At 35.7% G+C, this 21,869-nt stretch overlaps 3 protein-coding genes across 3 annotated transcripts in view; 2 read left to right on the top strand and 1 right to left on the bottom strand.

Moving 5' to 3' along the window:
- Positions 1 to 730, top strand: part of LOC119597601 — a 42,139-nt gene extending 41,409 nt beyond the window's left edge. Inside the window, exon 5 of the mRNA XM_037947189.1 lies at positions 1 to 730. This exon is cut by the window's left edge and continues 281 nt beyond it. The gene's annotated coding sequence lies outside the window, so the exon portion shown is untranslated.
- A 5,438-nt stretch (positions 731 to 6,168) lies between these two features.
- LOC119597600 (vacuolar ATPase assembly integral membrane protein vma21-like) lies at positions 6,169 to 12,745 on the bottom strand. Its single transcript, XM_037947188.1, has 2 exons — positions 12,726 to 12,745; positions 6,169 to 6,896 (listed from the first exon to the last, which is right to left on the bottom strand). Exon 2 carries the CDS (start codon positions 6,882 to 6,884, stop codon positions 6,552 to 6,554), a length of 333 nt encoding a protein of 110 aa, XP_037803116.1. The 5' UTR covers positions 6,885 to 6,896; positions 12,726 to 12,745; the 3' UTR covers positions 6,169 to 6,551.
- Positions 12,746 to 14,004: 1,259 nt separating this feature from the next.
- On the top strand, positions 14,005 to 21,379 carry LOC119597599. Its single transcript, XM_037947187.1, has 12 exons — positions 14,005 to 14,086; positions 15,205 to 15,317; positions 16,051 to 16,253; positions 16,890 to 17,088; positions 17,458 to 17,607; positions 17,987 to 18,102; positions 18,356 to 18,443; positions 18,971 to 19,152; positions 19,518 to 19,628; positions 20,127 to 20,363; positions 20,615 to 20,753; positions 20,943 to 21,379. The coding sequence occupies exons 1-12, from the start codon at positions 14,062 to 14,064 to the stop codon at positions 21,156 to 21,158; spliced, it is 1,779 nt and encodes a 592-aa protein (XP_037803115.1). The 5' UTR covers positions 14,005 to 14,061; the 3' UTR covers positions 21,159 to 21,379.
- The last annotated feature ends 490 nt before the right edge of the window (positions 21,380 to 21,869 follow it).

Below are 21,869 nucleotides of genomic sequence, written 5' to 3'. Positions count from 1 at the left end.
CATTTTATTTTTTGGAAAATACAGACACGTAAGACAAAATACAAAAGTATATGAGTGATGTGACGGGGAAGTGATGGCAAGGGACATGAAAATGTATCTGTCTTGTATTTTTTCCTCTCCAAAGAAATGATTTCCAAGTGACCTAACAAGAAGTGTGCTCAATGTGGTGATTTATACAGCATCCATCTGGAAAATACTGTAAAACTTTCCAAATGTGTATGTTGACGTGCATTATATCCATGTACATGCAAAGAGCTCCCTTCACTATATGAACCAGTGCTGTGGAAGCCATTTCTTCTTTCTTATCTGACTTTATTTTAATTCTGCAACTTTGTATCAGGGCACAGACAAGAAAAAAACAATATTAAAACTATAATCTTACATAAACTTCCATATTTCTAGTGGGAAAAAAGACATCTCCAGAACTTCATATTAACTTTGTGATGCTATCAATGTGTCATGACCCATTTTTAGCTCAACACCAAAGTTCTAGCATTTGTAACTGCCAGTTATTCATATCAATGTAAGTCTTTCACAGGAAGGAAAAACAAAACTGTTTCTGAGTTTGTACACAATGTGTCTGTACACAGATGTACAACAGATCTCACATTTCCTTTTGTTCACTGTAACACCAAATGTAAGAAACAATGTGTTCTTTTTCAGCCTGATGTGCATATACATTACAGAAATTTCAAGAAAACATTATATACAAATAAACAAAAAGTACAGTTTTAAAGCTCTCAATTGTATATATCCACTGGCCAGTTTTTAAAGAAAAAAATACTGCCAAATATTACAGCATGTAATATTTTTGTACATCACATGATTACATAATGTACCATAATGTACAGTCAGCTCTTTACAAGTACCACTGTGTCATACAGTGACCAACCAACAGACCAGTACCTCTCCATGTGTAACATCAGGTCTTATGTCGTAGGATCATACTTTCTACCTTGTGCGGTGGCTCATATCTTTCTTTGTACCTGATGATGAGGAAAATGCTAACCGCATTCTTATATTTGGTATTCTTCCGGCATTAAATTTGAAGTACAAACTGTGTAGTAATTATGGTGTATTCCCCTTCTCCTAAGTGTTTCCCTGATGAGGAAATTCTTCCATTTCCGAAAATACAGACCACCGTAGACTATACAAAAGATTATGAGTGTTTTGTACCGGGGAAAGTGATTTTTGTTCAAGTGAACCAGAAAATTATTGTCTTACTGCTCAATGACCAGTGAGAAAAGAACCCATTTATTTTGATCTGATTAATTTTCAAATTGTTAATTTTTATCCTTCTCAGTTTCCAGAAAATCTTATTTCCTCATGACTTTAAGAACTTGTAGCATTATGATATATGAACTATAATTTAACATTTTATGAAATACATTCAACGTGTTTACTGACCAAAATGTTGAATTTAGTAATCTGTGAATATGAAATCCAAATTATTTGATTTTAACAAACAAACATCAATTGCTGTTTGTGTCATCTAAGATCATGACTTATTTATCAAAAATTACTTTATCAATAAATAAATGTCCATTTTAATTTTATACATTTCATTAATTTGAAAATAATAATTAAAAGCAGACCATCATAACCCAGACCATTCCTCAGTAATTCAAGTATTTTATTTCAATTTCTAAAATGCATAAAAATAAATTGACTGTATTTAACTATATGAATGACAAACTGATAATTATTCTACTTTTTTAGCAAGAACATATTAGTACCTCACAAATGTTGCCATTTTATTTTCAAATCTGAACATTCTGAATAAAATTTAATGTGATTCAATAAATTGTGAAGTAATTAAAATACTTCTAACATATTTTCAGATCATAATGTAAAGTATAAACATTTAGTATCATCAAAACTTCAGACATACTTGTAACATTTTAAGTCTTATCATTATTAATTTTAAAAAAATAAAAATTATAGTCATGTAGAAGATATCATGTGACTTTACAATAATGACAAAACATTTCAACTTCATGCAATAACTTATATTACAAAATCTATAAAATAATATAAATTATATAGAATTTATAAATTCTTCTGATAACAGCACAGATAACTGTAGTAGTTAACAAATTTAGCTGTCCATAGTAACTAAACGAAAATTATTTTATTTCAATTAATTTGAGACAATGTTAAATTGAACATAATATCATTAAAACTATTTCGTGAGCATATGTAGAAATATAATACTATATTGTTAACATTGTCATGCTTAACGAAGCAGTCTATCTTTTAATTATTCAGTGAACATTGACTAGTTAAATCAAATTTTGCAATCATTCCAACATTCAATAGATAAATGCATTTTTTTCCACTTCTAATGAAAAATAAAACGTATTAAATTTCGATTACATGTAGCAAAACTTTAACAATTTCTATAAGAAGATAGATAATATTAGACTCATTATTCATCTATGCTAATGAAACTTTAGAAATCAAATTATTAAATATAGGAATAAATGAACAAACTTAACTCATATTCAGGATGGTCCAGAATTATCAAAATGTATAATTATCATATACGTCTTAATTAAATGATACAAGATCTACATGAATGCTTAAATACTGGAATATATATGCCAGAGTTTTAGCAGATATATACTATCACTAACTTTAGATAAGTGAATAATAGAAATTATTCCAAATATAGATCAAATACAATGCAATTATCATTTAAATCACTTACAGTAAAGATTTATCATTATAAGTACTGATGATGTTAATACTAATGACATTTTCTGCTTATGACATTGATTTTGAAATAAAAATGTTATTATACATGCAATATTTAAGACTATAAATAATACTATAAATCATATCAATATGATACTTAAGGATAAGTATAGATATATGGATATATTTGTTTATTTATATTTATTAAACAGATCTATATAGTTACAATAACTAATCATTACCACATATATGATAACTATATATACACTCATAACTTATTGATAAAATATACATACATACACATAATTATATCATATCACATACATATACAAATACATATAAATATAAAATACATATACATATACATTATAACATATCTATCATATCATAATTATATATAATAAAATAATATAAAATTATATATACAATAATCACATAAACATATAAGTATTGATAATATAACAATAATATATGATACAAATATACATACTTAATATATATACTATATATAATATAACAGTATATATAATATACATATATATACATATAATATAATTACATAACATATATACATACATATAATATACTATATATATAGCTATTATATATAAAATAATATATATATATATTAATATTATATATAATATAATATATAATATAATAATATAATATATATTTATCATATATATATATACTATATCTAATTATATATATATATATATATAATATATATTATATATATATATTATATATATATATATAAAATATAATATATCATATATATATATACATATATAAATATATAATATATATAATATAATATATATATATATCATTAATATATATATACATTATATAATTATTATATATATTATATATATATATATAATATATATATATATATATATATATATATATATATATATAATATATATTATTATTGAGAGAGAGAGAGAATATCTATTATTTATTGAAAATTTTCTGCAGCTAAGGTCATTAGTGGCATATTCAAATATAGTGATAGTCCCCAGGTATGGAAGTGCAATATGTCATCAAAGGTCATATGGCACAATGGCAAATAAGAGTAGCGAAAAGGGTTCAGAACGAGTTAATGATCTGGGGGAAGTTATAGGTTGAACAGTACTAGAGGATGTTATGGTAGTGAAAAGGGTAGAGAGGGGGAACTGTTGGGGTATAGTATAAGGTAAAGGTTGTTAAAAGGGGAAGGAGTTAAGTGAGTAAGAAGCATTATGATAAGGTATTGTGGCAAAAACAGCAAAAAGGAATCTAATGATTACAATAAGTGGACAGAACATGGGAATGAAGACAGGAAAGGAAAGGAGGAGAAGAAAAGACCATGCAAAATTAGTTGCGGCAAGGGCTGAGGACCAAGGTAGGGGTGATCCCCTACCTTTGGCCTCAGTCTCTGTCTGCTACCCCCCCCCCCCCCCACAACAAGAAGAAGAAAGGGATTGGGAGAGAGAGAGCTATTACTCGATGGTAGCCTTATACAGTGCACTTTTACCTTTACATACTTTGAACTGCACATAAAAGTAACATAGGTAGTGTGACAGCATGGTATGCGCTGTTGACAGGGACGCCAACATATATAATTGATATCTTTAATATAGTTTACTCAAAGCACTATTTCTCCTATAAATCACTTTTTTAATCTCATAAACTCTAAATCAATTATTATTATACAGCTATTATATAATGCTAAATATGTAAGGCTGGAAAACAATATAATTATTTCCAATACCTATATTCATTATGTTCTTTTTGTAAATATTCTATATCTCATACTAAGTAATATCTATAAAACTAAACTAAAATAAAATTGATCGCAACTGAAACACATGACCTGACTGTTGCAATAAGTGTAATCAACGCCTCTGAGAAATTGAACTTTTCAATAAGACAATATATGACAACAAGAGCAGTTTCCAAAAATACCCTTCTGTTGCAATGTACCATACAACTACAAAAATTAGACATTATCTGCTCAGTATAAATAAGTGTGTCAATCTTCCTATTTTTCATTATGAAAGAATTCAAATACTGTCCCTATGAGCTGTTAAGATTGCATATGACTTTAAAGTACTTTAAAGAAACCTAATTTCAAAATCCTTGATTCAAGCCAATCCTTTTTCTCTCCTACTTTCATCTTCACAATTTGCAGCAATATATATGAGAGATAAGCATATGCACCGTGACTTGATTTTTAAGTCAGTTTGAATTCATTTTAGCTTAATGTTCAAAGAAAACATGTAAGATAATGAATATTCACACATATATTAGTATAAGCTGTTCTTAAGCCATTGGAACTAAATAAATGCACTTTCCAGTGTAGTTTTGTTCGGTCAGTTTTGTTACACATGAATGGCTTCCTAAATGCTTAGTTACCCAGGAATAAGTTAGCAAGCCTACCTGACCTTGCCTGCTCACCCCATTCCTTGATTATTATTATTTTTAATATGCTTGTTTTTTATTACTATTTTTAAGATAAAATGATAAATATTTATTATCATTGCATCATTATAGAAAAAAATGTAATAGTAATGAATCAAAATTTTCCTTTTTAAACATTTAAGGGATGGAGTAAAAAGAAGGATTAAGAATTTCTGGCAGCCTTTAAATGTCAAGAAAATAAAATGAAAACTGTGGAGACAGCATATATACAAGCACTCCTGGCATCAAAGGGTTAATTTTGGTCTCTGATCTTTGGCCTCTGGTGCTGTCCTTTATCATTAATGTCTATCAATACCCTTTCAGTGAACTTTGTTCTCTGCTCTCTTTTCCTACTCATCTTTCTTTTTTTTCTGCTCTTTCTCCCTCCTTCCCTTATACTTTTAATGATCAGCCTTCCTCCTCCCTCCCAATCTTCCCCTTAATGTCATCTACTCGAAAGGCTTAGTAAATACATTTTGCTTTTAAGAGACTGCTCCTTCTCAATTACCTCACTTAGTAAATATAGCTTGCTCTAGAAATATATCTTACTGTCCAATCTTTATTCTGAAACCAAGCTGTTTCATGGTAAATTTCCTTCTTTGGTTAAGTAAAAAAAAAAAAAAAAAAAATATATATATATATATTATATATATATATATATATATATATATATATATATATATATATATATATATATATATATATATATATATATATATAACTCCTACACTGGACCAATCATAAAGATCTACATATTGTACAATTTCAGTAAAAAATATGAGCTTAATGTTACTCCTACTGTTATTGAAAAAAGGAAATAGTACTAATGAAAAGACTGTACTTGCCCATCCTGCTTCATTTTCACCATGAAACTAAACCTTTAATAACTACTAAAATTACTTCGCCTTATTCACAAGAGACTGAAAAAAACTAATAAAATGTAGATGTTTACAGCTCCATCTTCTTAGGTGATGATGAAAACTTTTAATAAACCATCCAACTTGGGGAAATGATACAGCATTTAAATTCTTACTTCATATAATATAAATCTAAAGGAATTAGTACAACACTAACAATAAGAATATATATATACACACTATCATACCTGGTACAGCGTTCTAAATTTTGTCTAACCTCTTCAGAAATTTCAAAATCTTAATAGTCTTTGGCATCTCTCTTCTTAAACTATTAGGTACTCGGAATGTTTGTAAACATTTCTAAATATTACGGAAATATGAGACCCAAAGTCTATACTAGTTTTGTGCTATCCAAAGAAAAAAGAGAAAGCCTTCTTATAAATCTTTTTCCGACACATGTGATGCAATGCTACTAAAAGGTTAGTCAGAATAGAACTACTGTTTGCTCTTCCTCAGACAAAAAAAAAATCAAGAAGACTTGCAACTTCAGTCCTGTTTACTGGCTGCCTTGACCTTTCTCTCGAGCTGCTCTTCTTTAAAGGCCTGGTACACGTAGCAGAATATCACGGCCTGGATCACTACAACTGCTGCGATTGCTGCATAAATGTAGCTCTGGGGCGGCTGGACCCCATGCTCCTCTTCCACATAGTTCTTGCTCAGGTAGTATGTGGCAATGGGTAGCGTGAACATGGCAACACTATGGATGAAGAGCTTCAGGAGAACTTGGGCAGGAGTGGGAAGCTTCGGGAGCTTTTCCGTTTTCTTGCTTACAGTTGCTGGCTGGTCAGCCTTGGGGATAACACTGTCTGTGGTTGCCATCTCTGTTGTTATCTGATCTGGAAAATATCAACTTTAATTAATATCTTTTATAGACGACAGTACATTATGACATAATATATCTTGTTTAATAACTTGTATGTATAATACATGTTATATTTTCAAATCATTCCTGCCATTTGACATGCTAACTTGTATTATTGCATAACAATTGCATAATATTATGAAATAAAATGGCAAACTGAAATGAATATTTTATAAACAAAGTAAAAGTACTAAATTAAATATTAAGAAAGAAATTCAGTTAAAAAATCATTCCTCTCTTATATATACTATTTCATAGAATGTAATACTGCATATGCCTATTTTTATTGCATTTGTAGAATTTCAAACTGAAGTTGAGCTTAAATATCAACCATGTAGATAGTAGCAATAGCAGATGATATGTACTGTAATGGCAAAAGTAACAACTTTCACCCCTATGCTGCCAAACAGAGTAGAACTGCCTATTATCATAATTGTATTGCAATACTGAATATATAGTGACACATGAATACCCATGACAATGCATTTTTACATTAGTCTAAATGATGGTTTCTGAAGGATGTGGTTGTCACAACAAATGGTAATTCATGTGTATGTCATTGCCATGTGTCATGGCTGGTTATGATATCAAAGTTGGATTTTGGGGGCATATCTAAGCGCCTAGGTGGAGATTAAGTTGCCAGAAGGCATTATCCAGCACTCACACACCATCTGGCACCATGTCAGATAGAAAGGAGTTTATCATCTGATCTCTGACAGACCTGTACGAACATATATCCTGTGCCCAAGTGAGAGTTCCCAATTACCCCAGTTATTTTAGCTCTTTACAAGAGACAGAGAAGCTGAATATAACAAATGATAACAAGGATACCTGATAAGTTACGTTCAATATCTATTTGCTATATTAAGGCTAAAATTCTGTCCATCTTATACTATTATCACTTTATATGTGTTTCAGATTGAGAGAGAGAGAGAGAGAGAGAGAGAGAGAGAGAGAGAGAGAGAGAGAGAGAGAGAGAGAGAGGAGAGAGAGATGAGAGATGAGAGAGAGAGGAGAGAGAAAGAGAGAGAGGAGAGGAGACAGAGGAGGGATCAGAGGAGAGAGGAAGGAGAGAGAGAGAGGAGAGATGAGAGAGAGAGAGAGTGGATGAGAGAGTGAGGATGATGAGTGAGAGGGTGAGATGGTGGAGTGAGGGTGTGTGGTGTGGAGTGTGTGTGGTGTGTGTGTGTGTGTGTGTGTGTGTGTGTGTGTGTGTGTGTGTGGTGTGTGTGTGTGTGTGTGTGTGTGTGTGTGTGTGTGTGTGTGTGGACCTGTATTTTTTATTTATTTTATTTTTATTTATTTATTTATTTTTTTTTTTTATTTACTTTTTTTTTTTAAAGGTCAAAATGTATGAACCCTGGGTAAACTGGTTCATTTGTGGAAGTTGTATTTTTTTTTTTCTGAAAGCTAAGAGGTAACTACAGATGATGTTAAAGTACTTTGGTAAAGAAAAGAGAGAGAGAAAAATTATTTTTCATGAGTAAAAATTATGTAGGAAATGTAAAACTGCACTTAACTAAAATCAATAAACAAATAAATGACTATTTCTAAATATCTGGGCACTTAGGATCACATCTGCTTGAGCTTAAGCCCTGCAACAACCACAGCCTTCCCACTTTCAGCATACAAAACCTCCACCACATATATATTTTAGAAGATAGGACTGGCTGGGTCCTTGTTTGTAGACCACCAGGGTAGTCTACAAGCCCTTTCTTACCAGAATATACATGGTGAGGGTTTGTTGTTCTTTTGCCAAAGTTGTGAATACTTGTATCAATACAGCTGTATCTTTGATACACAATTGTGGGTTTACCTTCACTTTCTCCATATTTATTATACCAAATAGAGTTATTTTCTATATTATTTGAATGGCATTACCATGCAGTCTTCATTTCAAGATTGAACCCTTTTACAATATTCTCATTTGAAATTGCCCATGTCCACATCCATATTCATATGAAGGACCTACAATGAGAAAACCAACAAGACAGGTCGAGTGTTCCACTGTTAACCTCTTATAACCTGGCATGCCTATAACCATCGTGAAAAATCTATCCGTGATGATGGCTATAAGTACCATGACTTGCTCTGGTGAGTCAAGTGAGAAGAGCTGCTGTACAAAGCGGACCCCCCAGTGGAAAGGCTAGACAGTCCCCAGAAGTCACTGGAATGAGTGATACAAATTTTGGCACTGTCTGTGCAGGGTTAAAAAACTTATCATATCAATTTCAACTGTCATTTAATTTCATCATATGCTCTGAAAAAACAAGGCCTATTTTTTGGCCATCACTTTTAACTCTTTCCCGATGGGTAGTATTCATAGTGGCCCGGGCCTTGCTGCCAGGGGCTTATATCGTTGCCCTAGCATGCGCGACCACTCAAACCAAATACCAGCATCCCATGCCGTTTCTTCGTAATATTACGAAGATATGTTGTATTTTCAGTTTTCATTATTTTCTAAAGTCTCTACTTGCCAAACTTCCTGATAAAACGAGACTGAAGGGTATTTTTGTTGTCATATAGACTCCATAGTTGATCATTATTCAGGCTATAGTCTGAATAAAATAAGGAGTGTGTGGCATCATGGAGTTCAAATCGTCTGTTGCATTTTTTTTTTTTTTGCATAGTAAAAATGAGTGTTAAAAATGACTTAATCACACTTTCAGTGTCAGAAAAATAATATTTTGCCATGATTGTAACAAAAAATAACTCATGGCATGTCCATACATACACCATGGCATGTACATACATGCCCCCGGCAGATAGTCCCGCCCTGCCATGGCATGTGCGTACATGCCACCCATCGGGAATGGGTTAAAAGGGATCTGGTAGGTTTGCCCCCTATATCACTGGAGGTCCCTCAATTTGTCACTGTATTCACCAAGTTGGCCTTTCTTTGAAGGCCATATGTTACCAAGCTGGACTTCCTGACTAGGATCAGGTGAGACTGAATAATGGAAGGCATTCTTGACCATACAGCCCCAAAAATCAATTTAGGCAACTGGGGTTCCACCTGCTCTCAAAATTAGATTTAGTAAATATTGTGCAATGAGTAACAAAAAATATCAAGATATTTTTCTCCAGGATGATAACTTCTAGGTTCAGCAACATATCAATTTTTTGAAAGTCTTAAGACAACAGAGAGAAAGAGATTAATAATACTTTCTACAGAAAACCTTGAACTTGAAGAAATGCGGACAGGATTTTACTGGGAGGAAGGCTGACTTAGATGTTAAGGTTGACCTGATCACATGGGATAATTGGAGGGAGAAAAATTCATATGATGGTCATAAAGTACAAATAAATTGATCACTTGGGTAAAAAAAATTGCACTAAGTAAGCCCTCAATCATATATCAAAGTCCAAAGATCTATGTGTGATGCAATTTCATGGCCTCCTTGCTTCTTGCTATGACAACAGACACCAAAATTGTAGCACATATATTATGTAGGATGCCTGACTTAACTGTATGTCAAGCTTGATTTTTACTGGAAATGACACCTAACACCAAAACTGAAGAATGTGACTGTCATTCAAGAAAACATACCATTCTTAGAAATTTTTCTTCTATACCATTTATTTCATAACTAATAATAAGGGTAGTGGAGGCATTGTGAAATTCACTAAATTCAAGGAGCTACATAATGCATACACTTATCACACTAGGAAAAATGTCACTAAATTGCAGAATACAATGCAAAAATCCAGGGGTGTTGTAGATGGCACGTGTGGGAAAGCAAATAAGATAATTTGAATGGAGTTGACTGTGATGAGACACAAGAAAATAAGTCAATAAGAATTGTAATAGCTTATCATATAAAAATAGAAGCCAGACCCAAGGAATGGCAGTTGAGATTCCATTGTGGATAGGCAGTGCAGATGGTGTTGAGAAAACCGTTTCACTTTCTTTGCAAAATACCATGTTAATAATTAAAAGGAATGAAGAATAGCAGTCCTTATTCCAATCAACAATGGAGACATTTCCAATGACCCACAAGCTGGCCCTCATGGAATTATTTCTTATGTTAAGAAATTACCCAAACTGGTATTAGGCTTATATGTTTACTCAGGCTCTATCCAGCCAAAACATACTTTGTGAATATTCTGCAGACCAGGCAGGAGGTGTGAGAGTGAGAGACCCTAGTCCACCTCCCTGGAATGGGGGGTTCTATGTACAGTACTGTGAATATGCATCACTAAAATACATTTGCCTAGGCTCCATCTCAATAAAACAGAACAGGCAAGGTGTAGGGAGGGCAGCAGCCCCCTTGAAAAGAAGTTTAAGGGGCAAGGACTATTCTCTAAATATTATGAATGTGCATTGAAAGATTTATTTATTTCTTTGGTTACTCTTTATGGTATAGACACACTAAGCTAATGAAAATGATGATGATAACTTTATAGAGGACAAGTATTCACCAGTACTGGAAGTAATTTGCAGACATGAATGGCAATGCCACAAATATAGGAAAAAAAATTATCCCTTGCTGCTCCTAAGTTTCAGCTCTATCTTGCCATGCATACCAAGGTGGTGACAATGTTTAACAGGAGCCATCAACCCTCTTCTCAGGCATTGCCTAATGGGCAACTTAAATTGTTGAAAAAATTGTGACATGGAGTTGGGAACTTCACCCCTGGAAAGTGAATCTGCATTGAAATACCAATACTTGTTCCAAGTTCCCCAGCTATTAGGGCTGATCTCCTAGTTATGATCTGTTTGAAAAAGGGACCCAGTGCTGGATTTTTTGAAACACAACCAGAGTGAACAGAAAAATCTACTATTCCCGTGAAAATTACTGTTAGGCATTTCCCATAACTTAGACTAGGTCAAGTCAGAGAACTACAGTAACGATTTATTTGGCTTGTTTGTTAACCCATTATTCCTGGCTGTCAAAAATCTCTGAAAGCAATTAAACTCTGGTGATATCTGACAGTGGCCCGTTAGTAGGTGCGAGAGTCCGCTGCGTTAAGCCGAACGTCCCACTCCACGTGCTCTGGCATGTTGCCGCGCATACGAGCTGAACCTGCAAACCATGCGGTTCGCTATGACGTCCTGTCAAGTCACCCAGCAGGAACGGGTTAAATAGGTTTAGTTTCTGCACCAATATTGGTAATTGTTTAGAATGCTTTCACAAGAACTGATCACAATAATAGCAGTATTAATAGATTCCTCTCACCCTCTACTATCCATGTATGTAGGACATTTGCCGTGGAACCCCCCAAACTCCCACCTTTAGGACCCCGACTGCAGGGGGAGGGGACAGAAGGTACAAAGGGAAATTGCAGGATAAATATAAATAATATTCACCAAATACGTGACAGCACTATAATATTTACATGGCTAATGTTACTGAGAGTGATGCACAGAGATAGAGGGAAATGGATAACTTTATATTACAGAGCATAAGACATAGGGTCATTAACAGCTTGCTCCCCCCTTGTCTAGGATATTAATAGAAGGTAGGAAAGGTTTGGTTTGGATTTGCAGTATACTCTGGTTTTGGGGCTTCGTCTCTGGGGCTACGTCGCTTTCGCTAACGAATAACATTTATGTACATAGAATATGACGCTATATTGTCTAATGCGAGAGACTGTGGCCGAAATCTAAAGGGATCTGTGGCTGAAGAACTGTCAAAAAATAAGGGAAAAGCCAAGAATATAACATAGGAACATCTGAAAAATGTCTGTTCATTGTAAATAAAAAAATCTATACCACCTCGTAATCACAAACAAAGTGAAGATTCCACAAAAGTAAAGCTGTGTCACGATATACGTAAACAAGGCTTAGTAAGTACCTTTTGTTTTCTCCAGTCACCTGACTTGTATCAGCTGATCCAACACTGTTTCCTGAATGAAATCAACTTTGTGAGAGATTCGTTTTCTTATAAGTATTTCTTTTCATCCTCATTTTAACTTTTATTACATTTAAATTCACTTTCTTTTATCTCTTACTGGAAAATTGTTTTATACTTTAGATCAGATTATTTTGTTTATATTTCTTAGAAAAGCGACATTTGGTTTCTAAATGAAAGATCCGACACTGTTTGAGTTCATGTTGACTTAAGGAGAGATGATCGACGAGTAGGGAAATGATTAAAAAAATATTCACACACACACACACACACACACACACACACACACACACACACACACACACACACACACACACACACACACACACACACACACACACACACACACACACACACACACACACACACACACACACACACACACACACACACACACACAGAATGGTACTCGTGTGGATATTTCGCTTCAAACGAGAAAAATTGTGACTTATGAATAGAAAAATGTATGATTTGGTTAAATATACCGAAAAAAGTCTATACATGCAGTTTGAAGGTAAGAGACTGCCATTTATAAATCTAATTCTCCCAGTGAAGGATTGCTACATTAAAGGGACCTTACAAAATGCCGTAAATAATGACAAATTTCGAACCTATGAAGAAATGATATTGGAGACGATGATGGCAGCAGCTTATGTTAAAACACGTTTTAAATTGTGCAACTGCATGTATCCCGTGATAATAAGGGTCTTCTTCTTTTAACGGTAGGTTCATGTCTGAGCCGCCGTGGTCACAGCATGATACTTAATTGTAGTTTTCATGTTGTGATGCTCTTGGAGTGAGTACGTGAGATAAGTACCACTTGTTTATGTATGAGAAAGACAAACAATTTATCAAGTTATGAACCAAAGCCTTGGAATACAAGATAAGGCGCAGCTGTTGGGAGTTTCCAGTGTAATATTTTGGTAAAAGGGCAATCTCTATGGAAATTTTACTTCTATTTCCTTTTCAGCTTTTGATAGAGATTCTCTCTCTCTCTCTCTCTCTCTCTCTCTCACACACACACACACACACACACACACACACACACTCACACACACACACACACACACACACACACACACACACACACACACACACACACACACACACACACACACACACACACACACACACACACACACACACACACACACACACGCGCACGCACGCACGCACGCACACGCACACGCACACGCACACACACACACACACACGTAATATAATTTCAACGGCATCAGTCAGCAAGCATTAGTGTACTGGTGACCCTACGCACAGCACAATGTACAGCTTTGGGATATTAATAGGTGAGAACTGTCGAACTGCTGATATTTCTGAGGGGCATGAAAACTCATATTGATATTTTGATGTATTTTGTATATACCAAACACAATAAGGTGTTTGCGGCTGTAAAGTTTTATGTTTGCTCCGTATAGGACTTAAACACACATAAACATTATGTGTGTGTGCATACTGCATATATACGTACGCATATATACAATAAACATATATATGTTTATATATATATATATATATATATATATATATATATATATATGTGTGTGTGTGTGTGTGTGTGTGTGTGTGTGTGTGTGTGTGCGCGCGCGCGCGCGCGTGTGTGTATGTATATATATGTGTATGTATATATATGTATATGTATATATATGTATATGTATATATATGCATATATATTCCTATATAAATATATTTACACATACATGCACACACACACACACACACACACACACACACACACACACACACACACACACACACACACACACACACATATCACAAAGTCTCCGGGAACATATTGCGTTCGCTGTAGTATTGTTTTGTCAAATATCTCTACAAATGCTTATTTCCAACTTAGAAAATTCATAAAAAGTCTGAAAGAGAAAAGGATAGTTTTGCAAAAGTATCCCCTTGTTCCCTTCTTCGTACATTCTGACATGACTATCATATTTTTTTCTCTCTCTCCCTTTCCTTACCCCATATTCTTTTGCTAGTATGTATAATCTTGTTTTATATATATTCTTGCTTGTATTTATACTCTTGTTTGTCTGTATAGCCCTCTCATGCTTCTATGTATACACATGCTTGCATGTGCACTCTTATTTGTATGTAAGCTTATATATGCTTATATATAAACTATGTGTGTGCATACTGTATATATACGTACGCATATATACAATAAACATATATGTTTATATATATAATATATATATATATATATATATATATATATATATATATACATATATTATATATATATATATATATATATATATATATATATATATTTATATATGTGTGTGTGTGTGTGTGTGTGTGTGTGTGTGTGTGTGTGTGTGTGTGTGTGTACGTATACTCCGTCTATGCAAACGCCTAACAAATAGACATTAACGGTCTTTGCTTCATTCAGTGTTATGCGTCGGGAGGCTCTCTTCGACCAGCGCGGAGTTACCAGTCGTCGATCAGCTGATGATGGACTACTGGGATTGGCGAATCTCTAGCACTCCCGAATTCGCTTCGTTTGTGAGAATCTTTGGTTCATTTCTATTTATTTTTATTTTTTCCCCCCAACGTGTGAATGTGTTGGGGATATTATTGTTATTACAATCTGTAGCGAGTTATGTCGTGATTTAATTTGCTTATTTTTTATTCAAGCACAATATTAATTATGAAAAAAAACAAAAAACATTTGGTTGTGATTATTACTCGTGTTATTATTCCCTTATTAATGTTCATATTGTTATCCCTGCAGTTGTTATTCCTATTATTATCCCTGTTATTATTGGTCATATCATTATCCTTATCATCACCATTAATATTTTATCTTCACCATTTCCTGTCACCACAACTACAACCAATACGACTGTTGATATTGTAAAGTGATAATTTTACCTTTATAAAAATAACTTTGCTAAAACTCTATTATTATCACTACTATTGATTATATCATAATAATAAGAATAACAATAACAGTAGCAGTAATAATGATAATGATAATGATTATTATTTCTATCATTATCATTATCATCGTCATTATTTTTATTATCGCTTTTATCATTATTGTCATCAATATCATTATTATTACCATTATTTTTATTATTATCATCATCACAAAATTATCATCATGTAATCATCATCATAATCATGCAATCATCATTATCATAATAATAGTTATCATTATTTCCACAATCATTACTGTTACTGTTGTTATCATTAGCATCATGATCTTCACCCCATCAGTACCATCCTCTCCCAGGTCGGCATCCATGACTTCGATGACCAGCTGGATTCTATGACCTTGGCGGAGTACGAAAATCGACTGGCCAAAAGTCACGAGTTTTTAGACCGCACCAATTCTATCCTGGCTGTCAACATGACCTTGCCTCACGCCGACGAGGTCAATCTGAAGATACTGAAGGACGAGTTGCAGACTTATATTGATGGGTATCCTTATATGGGGTGAGTGAGGAGGAATATTCCTTTTTTTCGCGATTACTGGTTGTTATTATAATTCTGACTGCGGCAACCCTCTTCACAAAAGTCACTATCACCTATAATCACCACAAAAAATTATTTAACCAAAACACTATCATCGCCCCCATTTGCATAACTAAAATAATCTTCACGCCAACCCTCCCCCACTGTCACCATTATCAAAAATAAATATACAAACAACAACAACAACAACGTTCACCTTCATCACCATATTTTTATATTTACCCTCACTGTCATCACCATCATAGCAAAACAGTATTCACCTTTCATCACCTTAATTTTCATACACCCTCCCCCACAGCTATCATTATCATAAAAAAAGAAATATTATTCACCTTCATCACCATGATTTTAGAACTATCCTTCCATCATTATCATCATTACCGCACAAAACAGTATTCCTCACTTTATTTTTACACCCACCTCTCCCCCAGTGTCAACATCACCATACCTTCCATACCCCTCGCCCACTATCATTATAATACAACAACAACAACAACTATAATAATAATAATAATGATAATTATAATAATAATAATAATAATAATAATAATAATGATAATAATCACTTTCATCACCATAATGCTCCCCTTCCCCCAGGTTCCTCCTCCCCCTGAGCTACAGCGAGGGCGTCCACGTCGACTTCGAGAGACTCGTCACGTGGATGGTCTTCGAGACGGTGGAGGACTACGAGAAACTGCTCGCCCGCTTTCACCTCCTCCCGCAGCAGCTGGCGGAGATCGAGGCGCTGATGAGGGAGGGCGTGGCTAGGGGCATCGCCCAGCATGAGATTACGATGGTGAGGGAGGGGGAGGGGTATATATATATATATATATATATATATATATATATATATATATATATATATATATATATACACACACACACACACACACACACCACACACACACACACACACACACACACACACACACACACACATGTGTGTGTGTGTGTGAATGTGGAGAGAGAGAGAGAGAGAGAGAGAGAGAGAGAGAGAGAGAGAGAGAGAGAGAGAGAGAGAGAGAGAGAGAGAGAGAGAGAGAGAGAGAGAGAGAACGAGAAGCACCCAGACATACAAACGAGAGAGTGAGTTTCCCCGAATACATGCACTCGCTAGACCAAACCTGGCCTTTCCCAGCTGACGCAGAACCCATCTCTTCCCCAGAAAGGCGTCGGGGAGAGCCTGGGAAGGTTTGTAGTGGAAACAGCCGAGGAATCGCCGTTATGGTCGACCTTCACTAGCTTCCCAGACGGATTCACGGAGGAGCAAATTCAGAGCTTACAGGAACGCGCGCGAAACGTCATTACCTCCGAAGTACGTAATTAAGAAAAAAAGAAGTTAATTAGCTGAAATGTGACTTGCTGTACGTAAGGCGACAGCATATTGCTTAGAAAACTGTTGCTTTGTTGAATTACATGCATTTTCCCATATCTCTATATATTAGTAAGGATATTAATAAACAAGTAACTATAACTCCTTCCCAACATGAGTATCACAAAGCTTCCAAATACCACGAAATATTTGTTTTACCTGTAGATTTCGCTGGGGTTTGAAACACTCAAGAACTAATAATAGAAGTAGTAATAATAATAGTTGTAGTAATAATAGTATTCGTAATAGTATTATGAATAATAGTATTTGTAAAAATAGTATTAGTAATAATAGTAGTAATAGTATTTACGTTTTTCTCTAGATTTCGCCGGCGTTCGAAACACTCAAGAATTACGTGAACAATGAATATGTTACACGCCCTGATATTGCTATTACGAGTTTGTCAGATGGAGTTCAGCGTTATAATCAACTCTTAAGGTAGAGTATTATGAGAATATTCCGTCGAAATAAATCGGTTATATTCTATGTAACTTGCTATTCGCTTAAATCGTATAGAACAAATTCTTTTAAACAGGATAACATAACATGAAATAAATAAAGCCACCAATAAATAACTATCGTACAGACTGAGAGAAAAACAAAAACAGAATCGAATCGAATCCACACATTCTATCGGTTCAAACCCATCAAAATCACTTTTTAATGGATAACGTACCGAATCAACCACCAGATTCCACACCTCGACCAATCTGGGTGTATCTGACATCCACCAACTCGGTCTGGATGAAGTCACGCGCATTGAAGGAGAAATGGCGAAGGCAGGTGCAAAGTAAATTGGTGAGGGAGAAGTGGTGATACTGGTAGTTGTTATTGCAGCTGATGTTGTAGTAGCAGTGGTTGTAGTAGTAATAACATTAGTACTAGTACGAGAAGTAGTGACAGTAGGCGTAGTAGTAGTAGCAGTGGTAATAGTATCATCATCATCAGTAGTGGTGGTAGTAGTAGTAGTAACAATAGTAGTAGCAGCAGTAATAGAAGCAGTAGTACTAATAATAGTGATAGTAGTAGCAGTAGTAGTAATACTACTACTGTTAGTACTAATAGTAATAATAGTAGTAGCAGTAGCAGCAGTAACAGTAGGAATTGTAGAACTAGCACTAATAGTAGTAGAAAGCGTAGTTTTGGTGTTATTAGTAACATTAGCAGTACTTTAGTAGTAGTAACAGCAGTAGTAACAAAGTGTATTACCTTAGTGAGAGGCGAAAGGAGGGATGAGTGGGAGCTCACCATTAGCTAACGAGACGCGATACCTAAAGATATCTGAAGAAGAGAACCACGTCTACAGGTAGTCGAAGAACTAGGCTACGATATGACCGTGCCTGAGTTCTCGGCCATGATTCGAAACGACTCGAAATTCTACCTGAGCGACCCGGATGAAATGATGGTTTACTTCGAGCACCTGAGTTACGAGTTGATCCCTCCGGAGCTCTCCAAGGTCTTCATAAACCTGCCCGAGACGGAGCTTAAGTACGTTTTATTTTATTCTATTTTTATTTATTATTATTTGTCTCTCTCTATATATATTGTGTGTGTGTGTGTGTGTGTGTGTGTGTGTGTGTGTGTGTGTGTGTGTGTGTGTGTGTGTGTGTGTGTGTGTGTGTGTGTGTGTGTGTTTTAGGATGAAGAAAAGGAAATATAAAATATTTAGATTTAGGGTACCAAACGGATCATGGCGATACTAGTGTAGGTACCAAGGGGATCGTGACTATGGGTTTATACGAAAAAAGATCATGGCTAAGTTTTGATATCAAAGGGATAATGAGAATAATAATAATGTTAGTACCATAACGATTACGGTGATAATGACGTCGGCCTTTGCGTGTTCGGTGCAGGTTGGTGGCAAGACCCTCTCCGGATGGCACTACTGCTTTCTACATGACAGGATCCTACGACGGTTCTCGGCCCGGCATCTTCTACGTCAACACTTATTTCTATGATAAACAGTATGAAGTTTGTTACATTTTTTGAATTGAAATGTGTCGCTCTTCCATTATTAATGTTATGATTACTATGCATGAAATTTAGGTATACAGGTTGGACTGTGGGATCCAATGATAGGAATCAGTAGTAGGTTGTGTTTCACATATACTATCAAGTCTGTGTTTTTGCGTACTATATCCTATTATCTCTCTTTGTCTCTGTTTCTTTCTGTTTACCCCCATCCTCCCTTACCCTTCTTTTTCTTTTTCTCTTCTTCCCCTCCCCTCTCCCTCCTTCCCTTCCCTCTCCTTCCTTCCCTTCCCTCTCCCTCCTTCCTTTCCCTCTCCCCCTTCCCTTCCCCTCTCTCTCCTCCCTCACTAACCCTTCCCTTCCCTCTCTCTCCTTCCCTCACTAACCCTTCCCTTCCCTCTCTCTCCTTCCCTCACTAACCCTTCCTTTCCCTCTCCTCCCTTCCCTTCCCTCTCTCTCCTTCCCTCACTAACCTGTCCTCACGCCTCAAGGCCGACCTACGAGATCTTGACCCTCTCCCTGCACGAAGGCAACCCGGGTCACCACCTGCAGGGCTCTCACAGCCTCGAGTCCCCCAGCATGCCCTTCTTCAGGAGAGTCATGGAAGACAGGAACTACTACCAGGCCCCCTCCAGGTTCCCCATGAACACCGGCTTCCTCGAGGGATGGGGGCTTTATTCCGAAAGTCTTGGCTTCGACTTGGGACTCTTCGGGGATCCCTACGACAGGTACTTGCTGCAGGAGTTCTGATTTTGCCGAAGATCACGATGCTGTTTGTTGTTGTGAAGGGGGGTTGGACGTGGGTGTTTAGCAAATGTATGTTTGATTGGTGAAAGTAAGCTTAGATAGAGTAAGAGAAATGTGAGAGAAGGTTATAGGCAAAGCAAGGAAGAGTGAGCGAGCGACAGGGCCAGCTAAGATAACAAGCATATTGATGGATTGCAAAGGGGGACTCCTTCAATATCCCCTTCCATTACAGGTACGGCCACTACTCCTTCGAGATCTTCAGAGCCTGCCGTCTGGTGGTGGACACGGGCATGCACGCCCTTGGCTGGACTCGTCAGGAGGCTGTTGACTTTATGACACAACACTCTGCTCTGTCCCTCAAGAACATCGAGGTGGATGTGCTCCCTGAGTGCACTCGATGTTTCAACTGCTTCATCTTATCAACCTGACATTATCTTAATCACATCTCGCATAAAAAAACAACCCAAAAATGTAATGATTTACTCACCAAAACTCACCCATAAGGTACGAATTCCTAGAGCGCATGTAATTTCTCTCTCTGTCTTTCTTTCTCTCTTAAGAACGAGGTCGACCGCTACATCACGCAGCCGGGTCAAGCAGTCGCTTACAAGGTCGGCCAGCTAACCATTTCCAACCTGCGGGCCAGAGCTGCCGCAGAGCTAGGGGAGGCCTTCGACGTCCGCAAGTTCCACGACCTTGTGCTGGACTCCGCGGGGCCTCTGGTCTTCGTGGAGGAAGAGGTCGACGCGTGGATAGCCTCTGGAGGAGGAAAATGAGGAAGGAAGATCTTCATGAGGACTTTATTGCCAGTGGGAGTAAATCGAGGCGTTTCAGTCTACCTTCTTTGAACGCGGTCTTCGCCTTCCATTTCATATTCTGAAAAATCTCTATAGAGGAAATTTAACGTGTACCTATATATGATGTAGATATATGCACACACACACACACACACACACACACACACACACACACACACACACACACACACACACACACACAAACAAACACGCACACACACACACACACACACACACACACACACACACACACACACACACACACAACAACACGCACACACCACACACACACACACACACACAAAAACACACACACACACACACACACACACACACACACACACACACACACACACACACACACACACACGTATTTTTATGTGAGTGTTTGTTCTTTATTTCACATATATACATACTCACAAAACGAAAGGATATGGAAATGAGACTAACTACATATTCATAATAAAAATGAAAGTACTTAAGTAAAAGAAAAAAAAAGTTAGAATGTTTGTAAATTAAGCATTAATAAATCATTACAAATCAAATTATATACGAAATGAACGTCGCTTAATTATCGCATTAGAAGGACAAATGAATGTGCAGCTCCCATGAATAAAAGCATTGAAGGAAACTTACACACCTTCGTTTCATTACGCAACATATGAATGCATTTCAAAAGGAAACTGCGTG

This window comes from Penaeus monodon, chromosome 39, assembly GCF_015228065.2.
Source record: "Penaeus monodon isolate SGIC_2016 chromosome 39, NSTDA_Pmon_1, whole genome shotgun sequence".
NCBI lineage: Eukaryota > Metazoa > Arthropoda > Malacostraca > Decapoda > Penaeidae > Penaeus > Penaeus monodon.
The sequence above is the reverse complement of the archived record's forward strand: the minus strand, read 5'-3'. Positions and strand labels throughout refer to the sequence as shown.

Bases quoted from the DNA above. Each gene is read 5' to 3' on its own strand.
- LOC119597600 (XM_037947188.1), bottom strand. From the start codon at position 6,884: ATGGCAACCACAGACAGTGTTATCCCCAAGGCTGACCAGCCAGCAACT.
- LOC119597599 (XM_037947187.1), top strand. From the start codon at position 14,062: ATGTACAGCTTTGGGATATTAATAG. The intron at 15,318-16,050 runs GTGAGAATCTTT...ATCCTCTCCCAG, and splicing joins CTCCCGAATTCGCTTCGTTT to GTCGGCATCCATGACTTCGA. The intron at 20,754-20,942 runs GTGGATGTGCTC...TTCTCTCTTAAG, and splicing joins TGTCCCTCAAGAACATCGAG to AACGAGGTCGACCGCTACAT.